Genomic DNA, 25,477 nt, shown 5'->3' with positions numbered 1-25,477 from the left:
TTGGCAGGCCAAATTCAAGTTAATATTAGTAGTAATAATATCATACTAGCATATATGTTATGTATTATTCGAACCCAATATTGGATTTAAATACTTAGTTATTATGGTCTCACCACCTTGTGTGTGTGTGTGTGTGTGTGTGTGTGTGCAGGTGTGCATGTGCGTGTGTGCGCGTGTGTATGTAAATAATATATAAACAAATATACAAATACGAATTAACATATAATGGTATAACTAAATATACTTGTTTTTTACATGTATTTAATAGAATTGTTAATAATTAATGATTTTTCAATTATGCACATTCATGGATAAATAGCGCGCGCACACACACACACACACACAAGATAATTCTTAGTTGAGAGAGAGAGAGAATGACATGTAGGAAAAAATTTCAAAGAGAATTAAGTATTTCCAATTTATGAAGATTACCCAAAAAAGGTTTCAAAAACATTATTGCGACTAGAATATTCTATCTTCATCAATCAATACTCGCGAAAAAAGAAAAAAATAAGTTTTTTGTGCCCTATTTCAAGGAGCCATTACTAACATTCCTAAATTTGGAGGGGGGAAAATAGCCCAATGGTAAAGCTTCAGCTTTGGATGGTTAGGTCTCGAGTTCGATACTCACACCTCCTCAGGTTAGAGGTCTCGAGTTTAATACTCACCCCCACCCCGGTGTTCTGCCGCGCACCGTAGATCCCACCTCTTGGACCCTGTGCCAGATACAGCTGAGCCCCCACCGAGGGCCTTGAGCTTTGGATGCTTGGGTCTAGAGTCCTCCTCCTCACTCCATATATGTGGTTATGAGGTCAACTGCATGATTATTAAAAAAATAATTAAAAAATCCTCAACCAGGGTGATTATAAAAAAATAATAATCCAAGATTAACACTCAGACGTTTATCTAGGGTGACATTTCACCGTTCAACATTCCTTGCCAACTCAAGGGAGGCGAAGAGCCATTGTGATGCTGCTATCTATGAAAGTACCCATGGGGAGCCTAGCGCCTGGCATGGATGTCTCCAAACTCTGTCTCGGTAACATGTTGTCTCTTTTTCATGTGCTTACACAGAAGCTTCTTTGCTAATTAGTCTGCAAGTGTGCTTAGATGAACTGCCAAGCTTTGCTGTTTCAACAAAGAATACAATGCAGATTAGATGCATAGAAAACTATGGCTCGGTTGAAGAATTAAATGATATTGGTTGGGGCGGTGGAGGAACTCGGACGCTATTGAGCCAAGGGTAGGAGAATTGACAACATCGCTTGCAAAGATGCTATCAACTGCTGGTTCTGGAGTTGCATAGCGTTTAGTTCAAGCTTTTGTTGCTATTCTCGGGTTGCTTGGTCCGTTTGTCATTGGTCCTGCGTTTTGAGTCCTCGGCTCTTTGTTCATCATCATGTCGGGCTTCTTTGGCCCTTCGTTCTTCAGCCTTTTTGGCTTCTTCTTTTTGTCTTTGTTGCTCCATGATAAGGAACAATCTTTCGAGTTCTGAATGTTCTTTTGGCTTTTCAACTGCTTCCTTGGCTTTTTCAGCCTCCTTTTTAGCTTTTTTTTTTCTAGCTTCTTCTTCTTCAGCCTCAATTTTTTGCTTGAGCAATGTGTTTTTATCCAAGATTGCTTTGACGAAGTCTTCAGTGAATTGTGGAAGCATTTATGTGGTGGTGTCCTCTTTGTTGATCTCTCCTTCCATGTCTTCTTTGTAGCTTTTGAAGAAGTCTCTCTTGACATTGTGGAGGCCGAGGTGGTTTTTCTTGACCGCAGTTTTACCATCCACGAGATGTTCTCACTTTTGGGTAGCTATGTTGGGTCACAACCTGTAGCTGTGACACAATGTAGCATGCAATAGATTGGCCGTAATGACGTGCAACAAAGCTGCCTTTAAACGTGTGAGTTTATGCAACCCACTTTACTTTAAGAGAGAGAGAGAGAGAGAGAGAGAGAGAGAAGATGAGAGCCGACATCACATTGGGTCACTGAAGGGCCTCCCCCTACAAGCAAGAGTATTTGCTTGTATTTCTTTGGAGAGCTTTGTAATGATAATGAATGATGATTGTGAGAAGTGCCCAACGCAAGGATGATAGGCCGAATGTAGGCTGAACCATATGTTGAACCAATAACACTGTAGAAGCCACTTATGCGAATCTAGAACATGTTGAGGATATGCACATATGTTGGCTGAAGATGAGAGGATCTTCTATGCTGCCTTGGACTGAAGCACGGAGTGTTTGAGGCTATTTGTTTGCTTCTTCAAGAATCGAGGGGTCTCAAGCAGCACACATGTTCTTTTGAAACTGCTTTGCTGAATTCTGATGTTTGAAGTGATTTATGCAATGGACCATGGGCTGATTTTATATGCATCTTTGCTGCTGTTAGTCCACATATGACGCTATCGGCTAGTTTAAATGTCCCACAACTTGTTGAAAATAGCATTTATTGCTATAATTGCTAGTGGACTGACATTTGATGCTTCGGACTTGCATTTAATGCTGTTGACTTGATATTTGATGCGACTGGGTGTTTAGGGGGGTGTATGGTGTGTGAGCACCATACACAAGGCATCCGTCAATGTGGGGAGCCTTATGGGTTGGCCCATGCCCTAGATGATGCTTACATGCTTTCCATATGCTTCTTTGTGAGATTGACCTAATGCTAGGTTGACTTCTACATGCTTCTACATGATCAATTCTCCAAGTCGGGAAGAGGATTGACATATATAGACTAAGGCTTGGAAGACTGGCCTACATGACATTTCCTGGACTGATTGGGGCTCACAATGGGGCCATGACATACGACAAATAATCCTAAAAAAGGTATGAATATTGTATGATTGTACATATAATGCTGAGGCAGTGTGTCACATAGCACTATAGTGTAGGGTGCATGTGACAAGTAAACTCATAGTGATAACTAATGTGTTAGAATTTGTGCATATCAATGTTTTGAAGGAACATGACCTTTTATTTGGCATTTATGTATTTTCTCATATTTGCCTAGTCGTGGGGATTTATGGGTCGTGGGTTGTTTGTCAGCTAGCCTCATGTGCAGTCGGCCAGCTCTTGGCCTTTCTATTTAAAGGGCATCATCTCATCACTTGTAATCCAATTCATCTATTCACAGGCACATTGTTTGATACCCATCTGCTGGTCTGTCATCTCTCTCTAGTATAGGCGTGGTGTCCGAAAGCCAGGTGTCCTCTGTCTCCTGCGGGCTCTGAGTGTCTCTACTCTCTGGAGAGTAATTCCCTGCTGTGTAGAGAGAGAGAGAGAGAGAGAGAGAGAGAGAGAGAGGCCCACTGCTGGGCTGTCGGCTGTGTGTCCTCCTGGGTAGTCCCTCTAAAGAAGTCAGTAATCTGTCTTCATGTGGACTCCCTGCCAGTCGGGCGTCTGCTCCTGATAATGGACTCTCTGAGCCTACGGATCTCCAAGAGATAAAAACCCAAGCATCGCTGATCACAATAGTCCCTGACTCTAGCTAGTGGTCCAAATCCCTCTCTGAAAAGGCAATGGTAGCGCCCTCGAATCTCATCATATGCTGTGCAGCGACGACAGATGTAGTGCTCCTCCGTCTCTGGCTCTATCCAACAAATCTGACAAATCCTGTCCCCTGGAGGTATGCCTCTAAATTTGCTTGTCTCTATCTCTAACTGATGTGAAGAGGTGCGGATCTGTCCAATGGCGCACCTCAATCCATGAGACAGATGGGTATCCATGTAGCTCAGTCTAAGTATAAAGCCATCCTCAGTGGTGCGGAGAAGATGGTCTCTATAGAAAGCCATCTTCGTCCCCAACTCCTGTGAGGGCTCTAGCCATGTCGTCCTAGTGTCCAATTGAATGAGGTCCTGTCTGATGACTCTACTAATCTGAGAATGTGTCAAGGTGAGAGAGGGTGCCTCCAGAGAGTACTGGAAGGGTGGAAGTCTGTCTAAACTGAACCCATGGAGCTCAAACCAGGATGCTATCTGCGCATACCAACATGAAGTGTCTCCCTCCATGGCTAGCTGATGAGAGGACTCTAAAGCAAGTCGTGCATACCGGTGTTGGGGAAGCTCCCAGGTGCTATGAATGAAGGACTGATTTGGCAAGAGCCTTGACTACGATCGGTGGTGCTCCCATCTTGGGTCTTATAATCTCATGGGGTACCGAGGCCTTAGCCCGAATCATCCTGGAGATCATGGACACAAGTGGTCTCTCCATCGATCTCCATCCATCGTATGTGCGTCCTGATCGATTGTGACGATCTAGGCTAGGCCCCCAGATCTGTACTCCATATAGCATAGCCGATGTGACCAGCGTGTCAAAAAGCCACAGCTTAGTGCGTGGCTCCTGAAACTGAACCTGTGAGCACATCCTCTCTAGACCTCCTAGTGCTGCATATCCTCTAGTAAATCTGGCCTCTGCTGCCCCCCTCATGGAAAATGTGGGCCCTGTGAACACCACTCCAAGATATGTGTATGAGTCAACATACTCCACTGTCTCTTGCCCATATGTGAAAATAGGCGCTGATCTCCAGACCCACTGAGCTGTCGTGCTAAACACCATAACCTTGGTCTTACCAAGGTTAACTGAGAGCCCACTGTCCTGTGCATAAGCATGTAAAGTATCCAAGTGCCTCTGCATACCCTCTAGTGAGTCTGCTATAAGCACAATATCATCAGCATATAAGAGCAGAGGTATCCAAGTGCCAGCCAACTGGGCTCGTCTGTCCGCTCGTGTCCCAATATAGTCAGAGATCTCATCAATGTATAGTCCAAATAGAGTCGGAGAGAGCGGGCAGCCATGTCTCTCTCTAGCCGAGCTAAGAATGCTCTCTTCTTCCGCCGAATGAGGCATCGGAAGATGATGCGTGACTGTCTATATGTAGTAACACTTGTGGCCACCTCTCTCTGTAGCCGGGCTCTGAGCTCCCTATAGTCATCATCATACCAACTATTCTATGGCATGCTCCCAGGACGTGGTCGTACTGTGGGCTGCGTGTGTGGGAAGGGCATCCCTGTAGCTATATGTAAAGCCTCTGTTAGGATCTGAGTGAGCTCTGCTAATGGCCTCTGTGGATCCTCTGCACTCAACAAGCTGTAGATCTTTGCAGTGTATACTCCATCAGTCTCTCTACAGAAGGTATATCTCGGATGATAGGAGGACTGCCCAACCTGGCGGGTACTATAGTGGAAATCCACTGTAAAGGAGAGAAGTGCATGATCCACCGTAACTCTGATGGGCCTGGGGCCAATCGCAAAATCCTGGATACTCAGGATGAAGGTTGGCGAGGCTAAAACATAATTCACTGTTGTGGCCCCATGTCTGTGTGGAAAGCAAGTAAAGCCACTGGCAAGTGGATACCTCTCTAGGCCATTTAAAATGGCCAGCCCATGTGTAGTCCCCATCTCCAAGAGGTATCTCCCATACTTAGTACACTCCACCTCATCCTGTGATCTTCGGGTCAAACACATCTCCTCCACATCTCTCTCTCTCAACATCTCCTCCGAAGTGTCAAAGAAGGAGGTCTGGTATTGAGCCCGAGCATTAAAGTCCCCAAGTATGATAACATCTCCCTCCCTGGAGAACTCCCATATGTCCTCATCTAGAATCATATATGGAGATTGCCCCTTGGGCACTGCATAATGAGATGTGCTGGGTGGAAAGCAACATATAGCAATGTATAGGGATCTACCCTCATTTGCCCTCACTCTGACCCACATGTACCTCGCGCTCTCATCACGGCGCATAACATGGATGAGTGGCTGAAGCTCCTCTCTAAAAAGAACTGTAACTCCTCCAGATCCGCGACCACCATGCTTCGAACGGGCCTCCTGTCTACAAGTCGTCTCCCATCTGTATCCCACCACTCTGGGTAATGTGCTGCCTGGGGCCTGATGTGTCTCCGAGTAGAAGATGATGTCCCTATCTCTGAAGCTGTCCTCAAAGGCCCCCACATCCAGTCTCAATGCTCCGTTGCAGTTCCATACTGCAAGTCTCAGACTGGTCCCATAGCTCGCACCGTCAAGTGGTGCGTCTCTCTAGTATCACCACTCTGCCTCCTCTGTAAAATGCTAGCTTCCCTTTTTCTCTGGCTGCCCTAATCTCCGGCATGCACTCCCTCATATGTGCTAGCTGTGCCAAGGTGAGGTCATCTCCTAGAAAGATGCTCGTTTTCTTAAGGGCAGAGCGCTTGGCCAAGAAATCCTTCTTGGCCTCCAAGGTGGGAAAGCGTAAAATGAGAGGTCTCTCCTCCATTCTTGTCTTTCTTGCTCACTCTCCAAGCCCCCGTGTGTGTAGGCCTCGAAATGCCCATGCGTGTGTATAAATCTTTGGCTTCCTCCTTTACATTGTCACCGTCCTTAAGACCCGTGATCGGCACATGAAGTTACCTTGTCTTTCTTCTTTGTTCCTCCTCAATGGCTAGGTGATAATCTTCGAGGTAGATGTGCTTTCGGCCTCCTTGTTCTTACCTTTCTTCACCACTTCTATCCATTTCTCCGTTTCATCTACTTGCTTTTGCGTCTTCGTGACCACCTCCACCCACGAGGAGGTCTCCTGGGCCTTCTTTTCTTCTCCCTCTTGAAGTGTTCTCACTTGGGCCTTGATGGTGTTCAGCTCCTCCATCATGACGGGCTGAATTTCACCTTCCTCGAGCTTATGTTGAGCACGTGCTTCTTCTATCTCCTTCTTGAGATTTGCCATCTCTTTATCTTGGGCTGCTATCCGCGCTTCAAGCTTCTTGACTTTGTCAAGAAGGCTCCGGTTGACCATATTAATTGCATTGTCCGTCTCTTTCTTGTGTTGTTGGATGGCTGCCTTGATCAGGTCTTCAATGTTGATCCTCTCCATCTTGTCTTGGGCTGAAAAAGGCTGGTTTCTGGTTAAAAATTAATTTACCCTTGGCCATAGGAAGAGCTCCGTGCGTGTCTGCATGCAGTGCTTCCCACGGAGAGAGAGGCCAGAGGGGGCTGTTGCGAAGAGAGAGAAAGATAGGCAGCATGCGGGAGAGGGAAGTAGGCAGGGGAGAGAAAGAGAGAGAGAGTGGCGGGAGGGTGCTAGGAGGAGAGAGAGAGATGGCCGAGTCCTTTTGGGGCGAGCAGAGAGAAGAGAAGAGCTTGTGGGGGCGTAGTGAGTGTACTTAGCTGTACCCGACGTGTACATATTGTCCCTACTGTACTTCACTGCCTGCTATCCGTACTGTCTTTTACACTGGAGTTTCAGTGGAGCTCCCAGCTGTGTGGAGGTTCTTGTGACTCGGACGTCTCAGCCACATGGGGAGTATACATCTCGACTACTATCAAGATTGATTCATAGAGGTGATTCGATACAATGATGAGATTTCTCTATGTACAATGAGATAGCTTCACAGTTATTAGCCTGTGGAGGATGGGCCGTATTGCGAGTTGAGGTGCACTAGTTTTATTTGTACTTATCTAGTAATTACGAATTGTGCAAGTTAAGGTTTTGCAGAATAGATATCCCTTTCCACCGTGATCGGATGAACGTGGATGAATCATGTGATATGGTTGGTCTAACGAGTATACCAAGTGTTGTACAATTGAGGAGGATGATGTCTTTATGTCAGAGTGACTATTTTCTGATTTCCTGGATACCTTTGGCTTATGTACATGTTTTAGCTGAGGGTTACTGTAGATGCTGGATGATCTTTCACTTGACGGATCACTATATTTGTTGTATGTCTTCTTACATGACATTCTATGCTTGGCCTCATCTGGGTGTTTTTGGATGAGAGATGCTATGGATTTGGTATCTGAAGAGGTTCTTTGATAGGACCTGATCATCACAGGATTTTGGATCTCTTGGCTGGGGCATGTACATTCGGGTGGGCAGACACGAAGGTTAGAAACGTGGTGAGTTTCCTTGGTACTATTGGGAATTTTGTTATGTTGGGCTTTATTGTCTCTTATGCGAAGCAATATGATTCTGTTCTTGGTAGTATTTGGGATTTCCTAGGATTCTTCTCTTGTTTTTTGCACTATTGTCAATTGGTTCTTTGATTGAAACAAAGGAAGTGCTGATGCTTTTCACAAAATTCCTATGTAGGACTTGGATGTGGTAGCAGTACTCAGAGAGTGGCTAGCCAAATGTAGCTATGATTTGTGACAGTGAGTAGCTACGAGTACAGTGTCATTTGTGGTGCTGACATGCTTTGTCATTTTTCATGCTACAAGGTTGACGAAGAAGGTTATAGCAAATGTTGTATTTGCCAGATTGATGTGGGGTCTAACCTGAAAGCGGCCGACATTTAAATGAGAATTGATCATCTAACGTGGGCTTATAGGTCTAAAGTAGGTCTTATATGGAGTATATCATGGTGGTATGGGACGCTAGGATATGTTGCATGTAGGGTTTCTAGATGCATTTATGCTTTTGGTTGGGTGTCAGTTGACTGAAGGTGAGAAGCATTGATTTTGAATCAACTTCAGGGAAGGGAAAATAAAGATATTAAGGATTGCAAATTATTGGAGGTTTTGTTGCTTATTATTACAACTTTGATTAGATCTATGATTGATGAAACGGTTCGTTTGGTCATTAGTATGGTGAAAGTATTATATTTTGCCAATTCTGAAAATCGATTGGCACATTGTTTCAGCTAGCCAATGGATCCAGATGGTTGCACATATTTATTACCCAGAGATCTGTACTCAGAACATGTATCACTGATGTTGAGATTAGTTGATTTCTTGGGTGATTTATTCTTCCGAGATGACATCGTTTGTGTGCCAAATGTTGTTGGGGACTTACTGGCTAGCACCTTTATTGTACCTCGACAAAAAAATTTGGGAGTCCGTAAACTGGTGTGTGATGGATTAGTAGAACATGTAAGGGGCATATCCTGGTGGTATGGGACACTAGGACCTACCACGTGTGGTTTTACAGACTTTGACAAGGTGGTTATTTTAGCCTTTCATGTGGAAGATGTCCAAAACTACGTGGTAATGTGTTGATTGGTATTTTGACACTTCAATAGTCAATGATTGACTAGGTTGAGTTGCTTCTCTTGTTGATTGTCCTCAGTTTGCCAGGCAGCAGAGAGGATGTAATGAAATGTTACATGCATTTCGACACCAAGAGACCATTTGGTTGGTCAGAATTGCCTATGATTATGCTGAGCATATGACTCCTAGCGATAGCTTGGTCATGTTTAGTACAAGCTCTTGTAGCCTAGGTTTCTTGAAGGAATGACTCTAGGAGCAAGCAGTCCTAGTAAGGTATGACTATAGGAGCGATAGCTTGGTCATGTTTAGTACAAGCTCTTGTAGCCTAAATTTCTTGAAGGAACGACTCTAGGAGCAATCAGCCCTAGTAAAGGGCTGATGAATTAATGTTTAGTTGTTGCATGGATGTGTGCTGACAGATATTTGCTCGGACTAGAGGGTTTTTTTAGTGGTGTTCAGGTGTGAATGCAGCAGGCCTGCTATGTTTTATCAGAGGTATTCTGATTTGAATATTGGCCCTATGATGAGTGCATTCTCTGATGTTACTTATGATGAGTGTTGAGATACCCGATAGTTTTATGATTCTTGGATAGGGAGGAATTTGTTGATCTTCCCTGGTCATGTTTAGTACAGGTTCTCGTAGCCTAGATTTCTTGAAGGTATAACTCTAGGCCTAGTAAAGGGCTGATGACTTATTGTATAGTTGTTGCATGGATGTGCACTGACAGATATTGGCTTGGACTAGAGGGTTTTATTAGTGGTGTTCAGGTGTGAATGCAGAAAGCTTGCTATGTTTTATCAGAGGTATTATGGTTTAAACATTGTCCCTATGATGAGTGCATTCTCTGATGTTACTTATGATGACAGTGTTGAGATACCCGATAGTTTTATGATAGGGAGGAATTTGCTGATCTTCCCCAGTCTAATGGCAAACAGAGAGGGTGAATCAAGTTTTGGATGCTTTGTGCATAGGTCTCCAGGCAACCATCTAATTGGGAGAGGTACATCCCAATGGTCGAGTTTGCTTAAGATCCCTGGTAACAGTAGGACTTCTGGGTATTCTGATTTATGCTGTTAGAGATTTCTTGATGGATATGTAAGAGATGCTAGTCGCTGCAGGATTCTATCGGCAGTGCTTAAGATAGAGTGCAGTTTTACGCTGGTAGGAAGTGTTCATTGAGGAAATTTGCCAAGGGAATGCTTGTGTATTTGAGCGTACAAAAAAGTTTTGAGGTGTTGCGGGTGGGGATGGATCCCCTAGGTACGAGAAACATGAATTACCGGTGTGGATAGGTAATATGATTAGCTATGATAATTGTCTTCGTACTTGATGCTAACCACATGGTTATTAGTGGGGCCTAATTTGGGACTAGGGAACCTTGAAGATTAGTGCAACAGGCTGTGATTACTTGGGTTAAGGTTTATTAATGATATCCCATAAGTTATAGCTATTTATGAGTCAATGGCTACTTATAGGTTGTTTGAGGCTATATAAGTGGGGTGAGCCTATTGTGTGGACAACTATATTGTTTTTTATCCTATTGGTATGGTCGGATGATGGGAGGCCTATGCCTAGGCTTCCAATGTGGTCCACGGAAGCCTTAGCCCAAAAGGCTCGGGGGTGGTCTGTGGGGACGTGGACCTACGGTTCGGAGGTGAGCTAGCTTGCACCCCTTCTATTTGGTACTGATTTTGTTGCTTGTGTTTAGGGAGATCTTGGGGGGGGGGGGGATCTTACAGTCGGCCATGTCCCCGACTGGGTACATGGGTACATGCGTACATGAACCAACCCTGCAACCCAATGATAAGCTATCTCGGGAAGATCTCCTGCTACCCAAGAGTGCAGTCCATTAACCCACACTTGCATACATCCTGCTTGGCAAGGTACCAAGTCTACATACCATCTCCTAACCATTTGGCCACCATCCATTCCAATGTCTAAACCAAGAACTGTTGGTGCTTACAACGGTGGCTCCTCGTATATGGGGCCTTACAAGATGGAACACATCCATCACCTGCACTTGGCAACATGAGGGTGGAGCATTGAGAAAATGCTTTTCCAACACATTTTGATGAAGGATCTATTGGACAATACTTGGTAGCCCGTTGATCTTGTGGGCCTCCATAGTGGGGTGTAGGATCTGGTTATTATACTTCCAGAAAACCTGAGTTAGGTATATGGTCCTTTTTGTATAGGTTTGAGAACCGACGTTTGCTACTTATGATTTGCATTTTGGAGAGAAAGCAGAATCTAGAAGTGCTTACCACCTTCATTATGGATTGCTCTAGAAATGCAATGTGACTTGAGGAGTAAGGCCTTTTTAGGCTAGGATTTGAGTGACTTGGGAGAGAATGAATTCTCCACGAACAAGCTGCTTCAGCTATAAGTCCTCTTCTACGAGCCGTGGGCTCAAGGGTAGAAAGGATGAAATTTCAGATTTTGGTTTTGCTTTGAGAGGTTTCATGGAGTTATTTTCTGTTGCAAGCTTTCTTGCCCATGGTGGGACCGTCACTAGAAACTTCCATGGGAATTGATTCTGTGTGAGGACAGATTTTGGTGGAAGAAAGAAGATTGAGATAAGGAGAGAAGGTTGGCAGATAAGCCTTGGCCGTACCAAAAGTGAGTTGGGAACTTCTCCCGACAGACTTAGGTGAGAGAATTTGCATCTTGTGGGGAAAGCTTCATTAACAAAACAAAGGCTTGTTGGTGCCTTTGGCGAGTTCTAGTGGAAGGGAGGAATTTCCAGCCCAAAGGTGCAGGAAGGTAGCAAAATAATCTATTGATTGTTGAACCATTTTGGAGCAAGGTCTCAATTCAGCCGTCAGTTTGGGTTGCTGGTAGAGGGGATGTTGTGATCAGATTATGGTACTCTTGGGTATTTCTTGCAGAGTAACATAGGTTGCTTTCTTGCTTATTGGGTTGTGCTAGAGGAATTTTTCCTTGCCCATGAAAGCATGTACCACATGGTGTAACCAATATACTTTGAAAAAGAGCTATTGGTGGGCTATACGATCAGTGATATGGTGCAAAGATTTATGCATGAGGCAGGAAAGTTGGTATGACTTGCTACGGACATATGTGTTGATTTGGTTAACACATGACTGTATAGATGTGTACTTTGGGTATTGTACATGAAGTAAGTGCATGTCACGTGCACCCATGCACTGAGGTACACGGTGACACAGTAGCTCATCCACAGCGCAAGAAACATGTACAGAAGTAGTACCTTGATATGATATGGTGTGACCCCTTTGTGAGCCCTAGTCCGCTGGGACATGTTAGCCACGAGCTACGTAGGTTAGTCTCCCCACCATAGAAGTATGTCAGGTACCTACTTTGGAGAATACAACAAGTAGTCCTCATATAGGTGCATGTAGATGTTAGGCTTAGGAGTAGAAGTCATTAGAGCATGTTAGCTGCATCCATGTAGTAGGGAGTAGCCCTAAGGCCAGCCCCAAGGCCAACCCAAGGACGGGGAAGCCTTGCAAAAGGTATTAAATACCTTTAGCCACCATCTAGGCCCAGCTGGCAGCCCTAGATAGAGCCTGGGCCACACACTCCCTAAGCATTGATGGTCTACTATCTTTCCAGTATAGCTGTGATGTCCCCCTCTTGCCCCTCACGCACCAGGAGATCAATCGCCTCATCCGCACAGACTTCACGAAGTTGAGTACCTGGCTATGTGATCAGTTTGGATGGAATTCGCCTTGACCCTAAGAAGATAAAGGCAATCCTCGATTGGGACATTTTGAAGATAGCCCAAGACATACGATCCTTCATGGGACTTTGCCAAGCGTATAGCTCACATATGGATCGGTTTTCTAACCTTGCAACACCATTGACAGATTTGCTCAAGGGAGTGAAGACTAGAAGACAAAAGGTTTTAGTCACACAGGAAAGGCTTTAGAGGCATTCTTTGCTTTGCAAAAGGTGGCTTCAGAAGCACCAATCCTCAAACTCGCATCATGGGATGATCCCTTTGAGGTGATCATCACCGATGCTTGTAATATTACCATTGGAGCTATATCGCAACAAGAAGGAAGACCCATGGCATATTATAGCAGGAAGTTGAATGATGCAGAAAATAACTATTTTGTCTATGACAAAGTGTTGCTAGGGGTTATCACAGCCTTGAAATAGCGGAAACCTTTTCTTAATGGAAGGGAATTTACTGTGAAGATAGACCACCAGGCCTTGTAGTGGTTATAAACTATGCCAAGTGCCCAGTGGAGCGATAGACAGCACTGGTGGAGTCGGTTGTTCCAATTGTTTGGTGGAATGATTTGAGTATGTACCAGGTAAGCACAACCCTGTAGTAGACGCTCTTTGTTGGAAAGGTAGTATGCAGACTAGTATGCAGACAGTACGGGAGTCCACTGTGTTGGAGATACAAGGAAAGGATTTAGACAGTATGAAGACACAGTATGCAGATTGTCCAAAATTTGGAACTCCTTATAGTATAGCCCTTTATTTAGAATCAGGTCATTATACCATTCACAACAGTTGGCTCTTTTACAAGAGTTGGCTATGTGTTCTCAGGGAGAAGAGACCGGCGCTTCTCCATGATGCCCATGATTCACTCATTGGTGGTCATCACGGGATTAATAATACTTTGGAGAAGTTAGACAAATCATTTTATTGGCTGAAGATGTGCAGGGATATATAAAACTATGTTTCGGCATGTCCCATATGTGAGAAAGTGAAAGTACCTTACACCAAACAGGCAGGGTTGCTTCAGCCATCACCCGTTCCTGAGGGTCTATTTTACGACATTTTGATGGATTTCGTTTAACCACTTCCTGCGTCTACTGGATCTTGGAATACTCAGTGTATGATAGTTGACACATTTTTTAAGTTTTGTATGCTTATACCATGCAAATAGACGGCCACAATAGAAGATATAGCCCAGCTTTTTCTTCGACATTGGTATCCGTTATGTGGTTTGCCATGGACCATTACTTCATATCGGGATCCGAAGTTTACATCTCACTTCTGGCGAGATTTGTTTGACAACTTTGGTACCAAATTGCAATTGTCCGGTGCATTCCATCCCTAGACCGATGGTGAAACAGTTGGCTTTCGATGTGCTTAAAGCGTATTGCCATGATCAGCAATTGAAATGGGAGCTTTATCTCCCGTTGGTGCAGGCGATTCTCAATGACACACACTCATCAAGTGTCAGCAAAACTCCTTATGAGCTAGCCTTTGGTCGAAGATTTTCATCACTCGGATGATATCTCCTTCCTTGGAAGTCAACAAGACATTTAGTCAAAGAGTGCCTTACCAAAGCTCAGGAGGCTTATACCAAACAGGCAAATAAGTCAAGGAGAGACCTCAACTTCAAAGAGGGCGAATGGGTATACTTAAGGATCATGAAGCAAAGACTCAAGCAAGTGGACAAGCGATGTCCAAAGTTACCATTTAGGAGTTTTGTTCCTTTTCCCATTATCAAGAATTTATGTGATGTCGCCATGCAACTCAGATTGCCAGACAGTTGGACGATGCACAATGTCTTCCACGCCTCTTGGTTAAAGCCTTATATCGGACCTTCATTGCAAAAAGAAAAGCAGCAACGAGAAATGGTTGATGAAACAGAATTGATAGAGCCTGAGCAGATCCTTCTACATTGCTGGAAGCATGGTTCCGGACGATGACTTTGCCAATTTATACCAAGTTCAAAGATCGAGGGACCCATGAAGCTGTTTGGCTAGATAAAGAATTCTTCCTCGAGTATCCACAGTTATTGGTGGACTAGCTTGAATCCATGAACCTGCTACGAAGCTAAGTAGGAGGGAATGTCACGTGCACCCATGCACTGTGGTACACGGTGACACACTGGCTCATCAATAGTGCAAGAAACATGTATAAAAGTAGTACCTTGATAAGATATTTTGTCGTATGCCATGACCCCTTTGTGAGCCCCAGTCCACGACATGCCAGACACAAGCTACGTAGGTCAGTCTCCCCACCATAGAGGTATGTCAGGTCAATGTTAAGTCAAGCCTCTTAACCCACTTTGGAGAATTCAGCAAGTAGTCCTCATATAGGTGCATGTAGATGTCAGGCTTCGGAGTAGAAGTCATTAGAGCATGTTAGCTGCATCCATGTAGTAGGGGCTTGCCCCAAGGCTAGCCCCAAGGCCAACCCAAGGAGAGGCAGCCTTGCAAAAGGTATTAAATTGGTGATCTTTTCTCCAAGGGGCATCCTTTTGTGGATCATTGGCCTTCTTGATGACCTCACCCCTTGTCTTCTTGTTAGGGAATGAGACATTCTTGCTTTTATCTGAGGAGGCCACATAGGAGGATCTTTGCACTCTAGTACAGAGAGTCTGGTGGTATGATTTCATGGATGCACTTGACATACAAATCCATCTTCAATTATAGTTCAATGTTATTTACCTAGTGCTAATCCTTCGGATTAGTGGCCTAATCCGGAAGGGTCAGGGGAGCCCTGAGATTAGGATAAATTAGGCTAATGCGGGTAGCTAAGGTTATTATTAATAAATCCATGGCTAATGTTCAAGTCTGTGGGAAAGTGCAAAAGCCCCCAGTTCTGCATTTCATCCTTGCTTGCCAATCAAGTTTCCATTGAATTTGTTGTTCATTATTGACCTTAGAATCAATTTATCAAGCACACAATTTGGATATGACCATGTTGATCATAATGTTGCTTGGTCAATGGGGCTATGTCTTGAATTCTTGATACAAATTCTTCTAAGATTTGCATCAGCTAATAGTTGACTCGATTTTGATTACCCTTTGTTTGAAACCTTGCTCATGTGATAGAAACTTAGTTCGCTAGTTTTATAAAGCATGTTCTTTTGGACTAACCTTATACAAACTTGCACCTATTCTTGGGCACTGATGACGTGAGTAGAGATGTCATAGCTTATTGTCCACGCTATGCATGATAGAGTTGATGAACCTGCACTTCATGTTCGGACGGACATCGGAGTTAATGGTTGCACTTTTGAGTCGAAGTCTTTTTAAAAGTTTAGCTTAATGTTTGATTCTGGCTCTTAAGTGCTTTAGGTCTAGAGTTTATAGTTGTCTGTTTTGCTATTTTGTGTTGTTGTTTAGTATCTCAGCTCAAAAGGTTTAAGTTCTTATTAAGAAGAATTGTGTGTATGCTTTTGTGTTTGTATTTTTTATTTTTTAGTTTTTAAAGTTTCTTTCATTCATGTAATTGTTTTGTTTTGTTTGTTTGTTTGTTTGTTTTTTGTCAATGTCTTAATTAAAAGTCTTCGTTTGATATTATCTTTTGATTTCCTCTCCTTAGTAGCTAGGTTTGTTAGTTTATTTATTTTTTATCTTTCAATTGCTTTGTTTTTGTCTTTGTCCTTCTTCACTATTATTTCTTTCTCAAATCTCTCAATTCGTAAGTTCAGATTTTTATGACCTTATGAAGGTATATAATTATATAAATATTAAGGATTTGTGCTGTTTAGTTAAATATCACACTAGAACTTTTAGATATGTGTGCAGGTACCATGACTTTCGGTGAACGAAATACTTTTGAAGATGCTGCTAAACAGCTCAGTATGGCAATTGATTTTGGAATCAACTTCATTGACAGTGCGGAGATGTGAGTTTTTAGTTGAGAATCATGCCATCTTTTCCAAAAAATGCTAACAATTTAACGCAGTTTGGTCATGCTTAGCCGTGGTTTAGAAAGTTTTAGGGCTTAATGCCACTGTCCATTCAGGTATCCGGTTCCACAACATGCAAGAACTCAGGGGAGATCTGAAGAATATGTGGGTCGATGGCTTAAAGAAACAGGAATATCGCGAGACAAAATAATCTTGGCTACAAAGGTCTGATTTGGATTTTCGATGACATGATATTATGTTCTTAGGTAAAGTAAGTTTGATAAAAAAGCTGCTGAAAAAGGCCAAGTGATGCTCATCCTGTGTGCATCACATAAACATGAGTTACCAGATGTTGCATACACATTACGGCATGCATAAAAAAAACAAAAACAAATAAGAAACAATTCTATAGTAAGTATGAAAAGAGGTGTAAAAAGTTGGAAGACTCAACGTACAAATACACCATGCAAAGCATGGAAAATTCATGAAGATGGTTGAAATCTCCAAGATAAGCTAGAAGAAGCCTTAGGGAAGAACGGGATTGTGGAGGAGTCCTTTACTTTGTGTACTCTGGTTCAAGTGGTCATCAAATTATAAACAATGTCACTGTTGGGATTCAGAGTCTCATGTGTGTGTGCCGCCTCGTGTCTGTGAACCTCTGTTTATGTGTGTGTGTGTGTGTGTGAGAATTACTGCTTTCAAAGCCATGGATAAAGGAACATGCAAATCAAATCGGGTGTGGCATATAAAAAAGTCCTTAGGTTGGTGGAAAGGTAATTTGAGGAATATATGGCAAAGCAAATTGCCTTTAAAACAGTAAGTTTTTCTTTGGAGAGGCCTCACGGGAACGCTCCTAGTAGGAGAATATCTGGCAAAGCGGAAAATTGCGACCCCAAATTGTTTGCGGTGCCATCATCACACTTAAAGTACTTATCATTTTCTATGGGCATGCACTGACAAGGGATTTTTTGAACCGTCCATTTTCTTTCCTGGCATGACATTTGGGAAAATGTTTTGGATGTTTGGAAGATATCCTTCTAGACTACAAGAATATGCACTTTTCTTTGCCTCGGCGAGATATTGGGCTATATGGCTGGATTGCAATTATGAGGTGTTTGCACATCCTCGGATCCACAAGTGCAATTATGAGGTGTTTGATCATTACGTTCTGGGGCGAAAAGAAAAGGGCAGTCCTCTGTAGCAGCATCCACCCACACATGCTGGAACACACTCAAAGAACAAAACAGGGGCACCACCAGCCTTTACTAAAGCTGGAAAAGGGAAACTCACACACTAAACCTCAAGATCCTCACAATCCACAGTTCAACAACTCTCTACAGATTCTGTCCAAACAGTGGAGACCCTCTAGAGACCAGCTCTTGGACAAGACATGCACAGATGCTTCTGGAGAAGACTTTAAAATCTCTCAGAAATAGAAAGATCTCTTTATTTTGCTCACTTTCTATCTGGGGGGGGGGGTGCGGCTGGGAGATCCAGTTAACCAATAGAGGGCAATTTTCGGGGACAAACCCACTTGCCTACGTTGCCCAGCACATACAGAGACCATCCAGCATTGTTTGTGGGACTGCACATAGGCAAGGATCATTTAGTATGGGATGGACAGCCTGATTCATAGATTTGTATCATTGATCACTTATCTTGCTTGGGGATATGTTAGTGGCTTACCCAGTCTGGACCTCAGCTATTCTATAAGAGAGCAGATTCTTCTAGAGCCATCTAAATATGTCGTCACACAGTTGAGTTTTGCCACTTGGATGAGGTGCCAATCTCTCAGTTCAGGTCATGCCTACACCAGTCGACACAATCTGTAGAACTATTGCCAGAATTACTGTGTGGAACATGCTAGATGCACCAAGATGGGACACTTCCATGCCACTGCGCCTTCAATGGTGCTTTGGGGACTTCAATTCAATGTAGAAGGCTTCAATTTGGAAAAGCCCCAAATTTGGATGCTGCAGGTGCTCCAGTTTGATGCAGAGAGCCAATTTTTGCAAAAGCCCCAAAATTCAGAGAATGCAGAAGCTTTAATTTTATGATTTTACTATTTTTTAGAAAAATCCCCAATTTCAATGTCATGCAATGACTCACGTTGTTGGGAGTTTTTTGAGTGTGGTTTTCTGGCAAATGTACATATAGATGCATGTTCATATAGCACGGAATGTCCAACACCTCACCCACTGAGGAGGACAAGAACCATTTTTTTGTACATAGAAGGCAGAGCGGAAAATGAGGTTCTCCCACTTGTATGAAGGAAGTGTTGAATAGTGCATGGGTTGAGCTTGTGGCAGTGGTGCAGAGGGTACATACAAAATAATAGAGTTCTGAGATAAATTTTCATCAATAATGATGACCAAACCAAGGGGGTGAGGTTTCTTGTTGAGGGCACACACGCGGTCGGAGATCTTCATCACCAACATCAAAGGTGTGCATGGTATTAGGGCCTTAATATATAAAGGCCTTAATACCTAAGGCCATAATGCATAAAGGCAATAATGCAATACCATTTTCTTTAAAAAAAAGGTGGCAGAAATAAAATAACAAGTGAAGAAAGGTTCAAACAGAAGCTGGCGGATGCAAAAGCATGGCGGGTGTGGTGGTTGCCAAATGCAGAACGAGGATCCAGAAATTGCCCGATATCGCCAGAGGACTTCTTCAACACGCTGACAGTATAAAGAAGAGGTGTGCGGTGGCTGTTAGGGGAGTCTTTTGATGTGTGTATTCTTTGTATTTGTGGCCGCCATTTCACTGAGGTTGGTGATGGCGGAGGGAGTGTGATGGGGGGTTTTTTCTTTGGTTGAGGATGCCGCCTCTGAGGCCAGTGTGACTGTGTGTATATTGTTGAGGTTGCCGCCTTTGGCACAGAGTGGTGTGTTGCTTTGTTAGCTGCCGCAGAGCTGGCAGGGCTCGTGTGTTTCATTTTAGTTGTTTTGCCCCCGGTCCTCTGGGCTGGCGATGCCAGAGTGAGTGTGTGTTTTTCGTCTTTGCTGCTGCCGGCTCTCAGAGCCTGGCGACGCCATTTTATGTGCATTGTTCATGGGTTGCTGCAGCAGCAGGGAGTGTGTGTATGCTTCATTAGGTTACTACCGCTGGTAGCACAGAGAGTGTGTGAAGTGTTATTGTTGGGTTGCTGCCTCTAACCGCAGAGAAGGAGATGTTTCTGGTTTCGCTCCGAAGAGATGAGTGGATGCTGCAGGAGAAAAGGCAAAAGTATGAGATGAAGACCTCTTTGTGAGGATAATGAAGATGATGAACACTATGGAAACCCGGGGAGTTCGTTAAACTCTCTTCAACCTCAACTTGTGAAGAAGCTATCTTGACTCCTACTCGCGATATACCTGCTTGGTGATGTTTTTGTGAGATGAGTACTATCATTTTCATACCTATCATAGTGTAAGGGCTAGCATTAGAAAAAATTTATGGTGCTGATTTGGCTTGCTCATTCATGAGCTTGTATTGTGAAAGAAGCTTGTCGCCTGAGTACGAATCTAGTTGGTTGTGTGATGTATTGCGTGGTATTGTGAGGGTGCATCCTCTTGTGTAATCACTTCTAACCTTTGTGTTGAACTTAGTATGGGTTAGCAAAGCCATGGCCAGTTTTGGGAGTGTGGTTTGAAAATGGTGGATGTTCATGGTGTGTATAGATATGTTGGGTTTGAGTCATTATGCTATGCATATGTTATCAGTGGATAAAGGCTATTTTACACACAAGCTAGCAACACATCCTACTTATTTTATCAACTTGAAACCACTAGAACCTCATATACTGTATGTGTGTGTGTGTGTGTCTGTTGATGTCCTTTGTGTGCATAAGTATGCCATTTACATGCTAATATCTCATTCCCTCTCCCTTCTTAACTGATCTATTGCTTATGGCTGTTGAGCCTGTATAATCAAGGGTTCCCACCCATATATATCATCTACCAATGGAGTTGTGAGGTAGAGAAGTGTGTAGTCACCCATGTTTAATGCAACAAATGCAAGAGATCTCCTTGCATTCCTTACAGTGGAGTTGAAGAACGGGTGATTCATTGCAACACCTTGTCAAGTGCAGAAAGTACTGAGCGGGAGTTTCCCCTCTGTTGCACACCTCCCTCCTGTTCCTTTGCCCTCCCCCTGACTGTGCTCCTCCGTTTCGTCCCTCTTCCTCGCTATAGCCATGGCCTCCCCCTCCTTCCTCCCTTTTGCCCTTCCTCCCTCTCGCTCCTTCGCCCTCCCCCTGACTGTGCTCCTCCGTTTCGCCCCTCTTCCTCGCTATAGCCATCGCCTCCCCCTCCTTCCTCCCTTTTGCCCTTCCTCCCTCCCGCTCCTTCGCCCTCCCCCCTGACTGTGCTCCTCCGTTTCGCTCCTCTTCCTCGCTATAGCCATCGCCTCCCTCTCCTTCCTCCCTCCCGCCTTTGCTTCTTGCTGTCACCTCCCTCCTGTGTGCAGCTCCCTGGCTTTGTCCTCCGTTGCGTATGTCCCTGACTTTGCCCCCGGCCTCCTCCCTCCATCTCCGCTTCTGCCTCTTCTTCGCCCTGCCCTTCTCCCCTTCAAGCTGGTCCGCGTGCACCCCATCTCCTCCTTCCTCTCCCGCTGCGTGCTCATCCAGCCAATCCTGTCTCACTGCCCTGCCGCCTTTCACCCTCCCTCATCTGCCATTGCCTCTTCCCCACCTTCTCCATTGTTTTTCTGGTGCCTTCTGCTCCTGCCTGCCTTTTGACATTCTCACAGGTGGGCATCTTTAGGTTTGTTGGTGTTGGACTCACACACTCACACACACAAACCTGCACATTAGGGTTAGGTGCAGGATAGAGAAGCTCACACAAAAATGAGAGAGAGAGAGAGAGAGAGAGCCAAAAGTGTGGTATCCACAAAATGCAAGTCAACCCTTGCATGTGCTTGGTACGTGCATGAAATACTGGATTTCGTGCCACGGCCATAGCACTTTGGCTATCAGCGAGAATGGTGGTGGGTGTCTGCTGACACTCATGAAGATCAGCCAATAGTCTCCTCAACCATACACAATCTACTGTAGCTGTGAAGACTACCTTGTACTCAGCCTCACAAGTAGATGTGGCAACAGTGGGTTGCTTTTTACTCAACCAAGATATGCATGAACTGCCAAGAAAAAAACAATTCCCACTGGTGGATCGCCTGGTATCATAATCACCAGCCCAATTTGAATCACTGTATGCATAAAGCTGCAAGCTGCCCCCCCCGGGATAGAACAAACCAAGATCCAGGGTACTCTTAAGATAACGAAAAATGAGTTTGACTGCTTGCCAATGCTTTGTGCTTGGGCTGTGCATGAATTTGCTCAACGAAGACACCCCAAAAGATATGTCTGGCCTCGTGTTACACAAGTAAATGAGGCATCCCACTGCCTGGCTGTAAATGCGGGCCTCAAAAGGCTCTCCAATATCATGCATAGTAAGCCGTACACCTGGTTCTACCGGAGTAGAAATGGGCTTACATTCATCCATGTGAAACCTTTTTAGCAAACTTTTTATGTACTTAGTTTGCTGCATAACAATGCCATCATCTGTATGCATAAACTGTATGCCGAGATAGTAGTGTAAAGGCCCCAAATCTGACATATCAAATTCAGCTTTCAAATCAGCTTTGAAATCTGAAATTTGTGCTTTGCTAGTACCTGTAATGAGCATGTCATCTACATACAAGATGACTATAAGAATATTGGCATCGGTTTTCTTCACATACAATGTGCTTTCAGCTGGACTATTCACATAACCTTGGCTGGTTAGATGAGCATGTATCTTATCATACCAAGCTCTTGGAGCTTGCTTTAACCCATACAATGCTTTGTGTAACTTGCATACTTTATGTTCCTCACCAGGAACTACAAAACCAATGGACTGATTTACATATACTTCCTCCTGTAAATCCCCATTTAAGAATGTAGTTTTGATGTCCAATTGATGCACTTTCCATCCTTTATGTGCAGCCAATGCAATCATTGATCTTATTGTGGTCATTCTCGAAGTAGGAGCAAAAGTCTCTTCATAATCTATTCCCTTTTTCTGGGAGTAGCCTTTAGCCACAAGTCTTGCTTTGTACTGTCAATAGTACCATCAGACTTTCTTTTGACTTTTTACATCCACTTTGTTCCAATGACATGCTTGCCTTTAGGCAATTCCACAAGATCCCATGTATTGTTCTTCATGATAGAAGAAATTTCAACTTGCAAAGGTTGCAACCAATGCTCATTCTCATGTGCTTCTTCATAAGAAGAAGGCTCTTCTGAATCAAAGAGACCACCCATTGCTAATGCAGACTCCCCACGATGTATATTCAAAGCATGGCTGGAACTAGCCCTTGTTCTACCTGTGAGTGGAGCTACAAGTTTGCTTTCTTGCAAAGTTTTCAGCAACCATCTTGGCACTGACTTGGCTATGTCTATGGCTGTTTGCTCTTCCCTGACAAGATCTTCCACTTCTTCCATAGAAGGGGGCTGAATGGCTGGCTGTTCCACATGTTCTACATGTTCTACATGAGGATTTTCTTGTGTAGGGGCTGGCTGATCTGAATCCCCCCTAATTGCAATGGTTAAAAGTCCATCAAACATGTCCTGTATGCCTGTATCATTGCTTTTATACAAGCTGTACATGGGCTGTTCTGAATTTTCAGCAAATACCACATCTCTACTGACAAAAATCCTTCGTGTAGTTGGATTATAAAGACGGTATCCTTTGCTCTCATTGCTGTAGCCCACAAAAATGCATTTCATTGCTTTGTCATCTAGCTTTGTTCGGAGTTGTTCTGGCACATGTGCATATGTGTCACATGCACTCTGCACTCAGTGCATGGTGACAAGATGGCTCATCATCAGAAGTGCAACATTTGTACAGTTTTAGAACCCAGTAGGATGATATTTGTCGTACGCCGTGACCCCATTGTACATCCTCAGTCTAGGATAAGTCAGGCACGAGCTACGTAGGTCATTCCTCAGCTTTAGTGGGTCAGTCAGTCAGTCAAGTCCCTTAACCCACTTGGAGAGAATCATTCATGCATGTAGAGTCAGTAGAAGCCTTAGGGTTTGCATCAGAAAGCACTCTGCATCTTGCATAATATGCATACATATGCCTGTGCATCATTTAGAACATCCCCAAAGCCTTAGGGAATTTACTGGGATTTATCTGGTATTTTTTCCATATTTATTAGTATTTATTTATCATTATTTGCATTATTGGGCATTTATAAATATTAACTTTATTAAATGACCAACCTCCAGTTAGTATAAATAGGCTTGCCTAGAGCCTCTTTTCCTCATTCAGTCTTCATTGTGCTAAGAGCTCTCCTCTCTCTTGCTTTCAGCCCAAGACTAATCCAGCCCTAGTGCCCATAAGCTTTCTTCTCCAGCCCCTTGAGATCCATAGCTTCAGCCCAGCCCTAGGTGCCTGTCTTCAGCCTCTTTCAGCCCTGAATTCAGCATCAGTTCATGCCCACAGTTCAGCCCACAGATCAGCATAGTTTAACGCCAGCAATCAGCCTTCATATCTGCGTTTTTGCACAGCCGTACAGTAGAAGACCTCTGCGTTTTTCTGTCCAGCAGCCTCAGTTCCCTGCAGCTTCTGTCCAGCAGCCCCAAGACACCTGCGTTTCAGTCCATCAGCACTCCAGACACCTGCGTTTCTGTCCACAGCAGATTCCAGCCCTGAAGCAACAGTCTACAGCAGTTTCCAGCCCTGAAACAGTTGTTTGCATCAGTGTCCAGCCTTCTCTGCATCATCAACACATTCAGCAGTCATCTGGTGAAGGTAACTCAGCATTCATATGTGTTTTCAGCATTCTAACAGTGTGTAGAACAGTCCACCTTCTTCTTCTTTGAGCCTCAGGTGTGCAGCCCTTCCTCATGCCCTTGGGAGGAGTGCATAGGCTCGAGATCAAGTCATTGAGGTGTTTCTACAGCAGTGTACAGATCAGCCGCTCTCCGATCCTCCGAGATCTTGCGTTTGGCTTATCTACAGTCCAAAGTCATTCTCTCTAAAGTAATAAAGCAAATACTATCTCGTTATCGGGATAGGGGGCCCTTCAGTGGGTAATTCGGGACCCAATCTGGTGTACAGTTCTCATATCTCTCTCTCATCTCTTTAAAGTTTGAAGTAAATGAAATGGATTGCTAAACTCACGAAACTCAGGATACAGAAGACGGTGTGAGCATATTGTGTGACAGGATCAACCAATACAAAGACTTCCGCTGCATATCACAATATGCCAAACACCCAAATGTACGCATATATAGTCCACTGTTGGCTTTCGGCTTTACCAAGCCTCAAATGGTGTAATGGTTTTCAAAGCTTTTGTTGGACACCTGTTCAATACATGAGTTGCACACATTATAGCTTCCACCATGCATCTTGCCATCTCCATGAGAGATCTATTTTTCCTTTCAGCTACACCATTCTGCTGCAGTATATAAGGCACAGTACATTGGTGTTTGATGTCCTTTTGAAGCATATAATCCTTGAATGCATTTGACATGTATTCTCCATCTCTATCTGAGTGGAGTGTTTGGACTTTACATCCACACATATTTTCAGCCATTGCTACAAAGTGTCGAAAGCATGTAGACACATCTGCTTTCGCTTTCAAGGGGTAAGCCCAAGCAAACCTGGAGTAGTCATCAATGAATGTGACGAAGTAAAGATGCCCCCCTATGGATGGTGTCCGCATTGGACCACATACATCACTATGTATGAGCTGTAATTTACTTTCAGCTCTAACAGCTCCATCTTTGGGGAATGGTTTTCGTTGCATCTTTCCGAAAATACACCCCTCACATACATGTCTTGGTGGAGACTCAAGAGGCGGCATATTATCAGCCATATGATGCTTCTGCAAAAGCATCAAACTCCGAAAATTTACATACCCAAAACGAGCATGCCATAGCTCTGCATCATGCATAGCAGGAGTGTGGGCAGCCACTGTA

At 43.9% G+C, this 25,477-nt stretch overlaps 1 protein-coding gene across 2 annotated transcripts in view; it reads left to right on the top strand.

Moving 5' to 3' along the window:
- The first annotated feature begins 886 nt into the window (after nt 1-886).
- LOC147612080 (uncharacterized) overlaps nt 887-25,477 on the top strand; it is a 108,345-nt gene continuing 83,754 nt past the window's right edge. Inside the window, exons 1-3 of one of the 2 annotated variants that reach the window (XM_086783947.1) lie at nt 887-1,039; nt 16,424-16,523; nt 16,644-16,752. In XM_086783947.1, coding sequence (XP_086640073.1) covers nt 970-1,039; nt 16,424-16,523; nt 16,644-16,752 — 279 coding nt within the window. In that variant the 5' untranslated portion in view covers nt 887-969. Of the gene's footprint in view, nt 1,040-16,411; nt 16,524-16,643; nt 16,753-25,477 lie in introns of both variants that reach the window. The other variant, XM_086783946.1, reaches the window with a different exon arrangement.

This window comes from Cibotium barometz, chromosome 46 (assembly GCF_041138505.1).
Source record: "Cibotium barometz isolate CiBa-2024 chromosome 46, ASM4113850v1, whole genome shotgun sequence".
Classification (NCBI taxonomy): Eukaryota; Viridiplantae; Streptophyta; class Polypodiopsida; order Cyatheales; family Cibotiaceae; genus Cibotium; species Cibotium barometz.
This window is presented reverse-complemented; position numbering and strand designations above follow the sequence as displayed.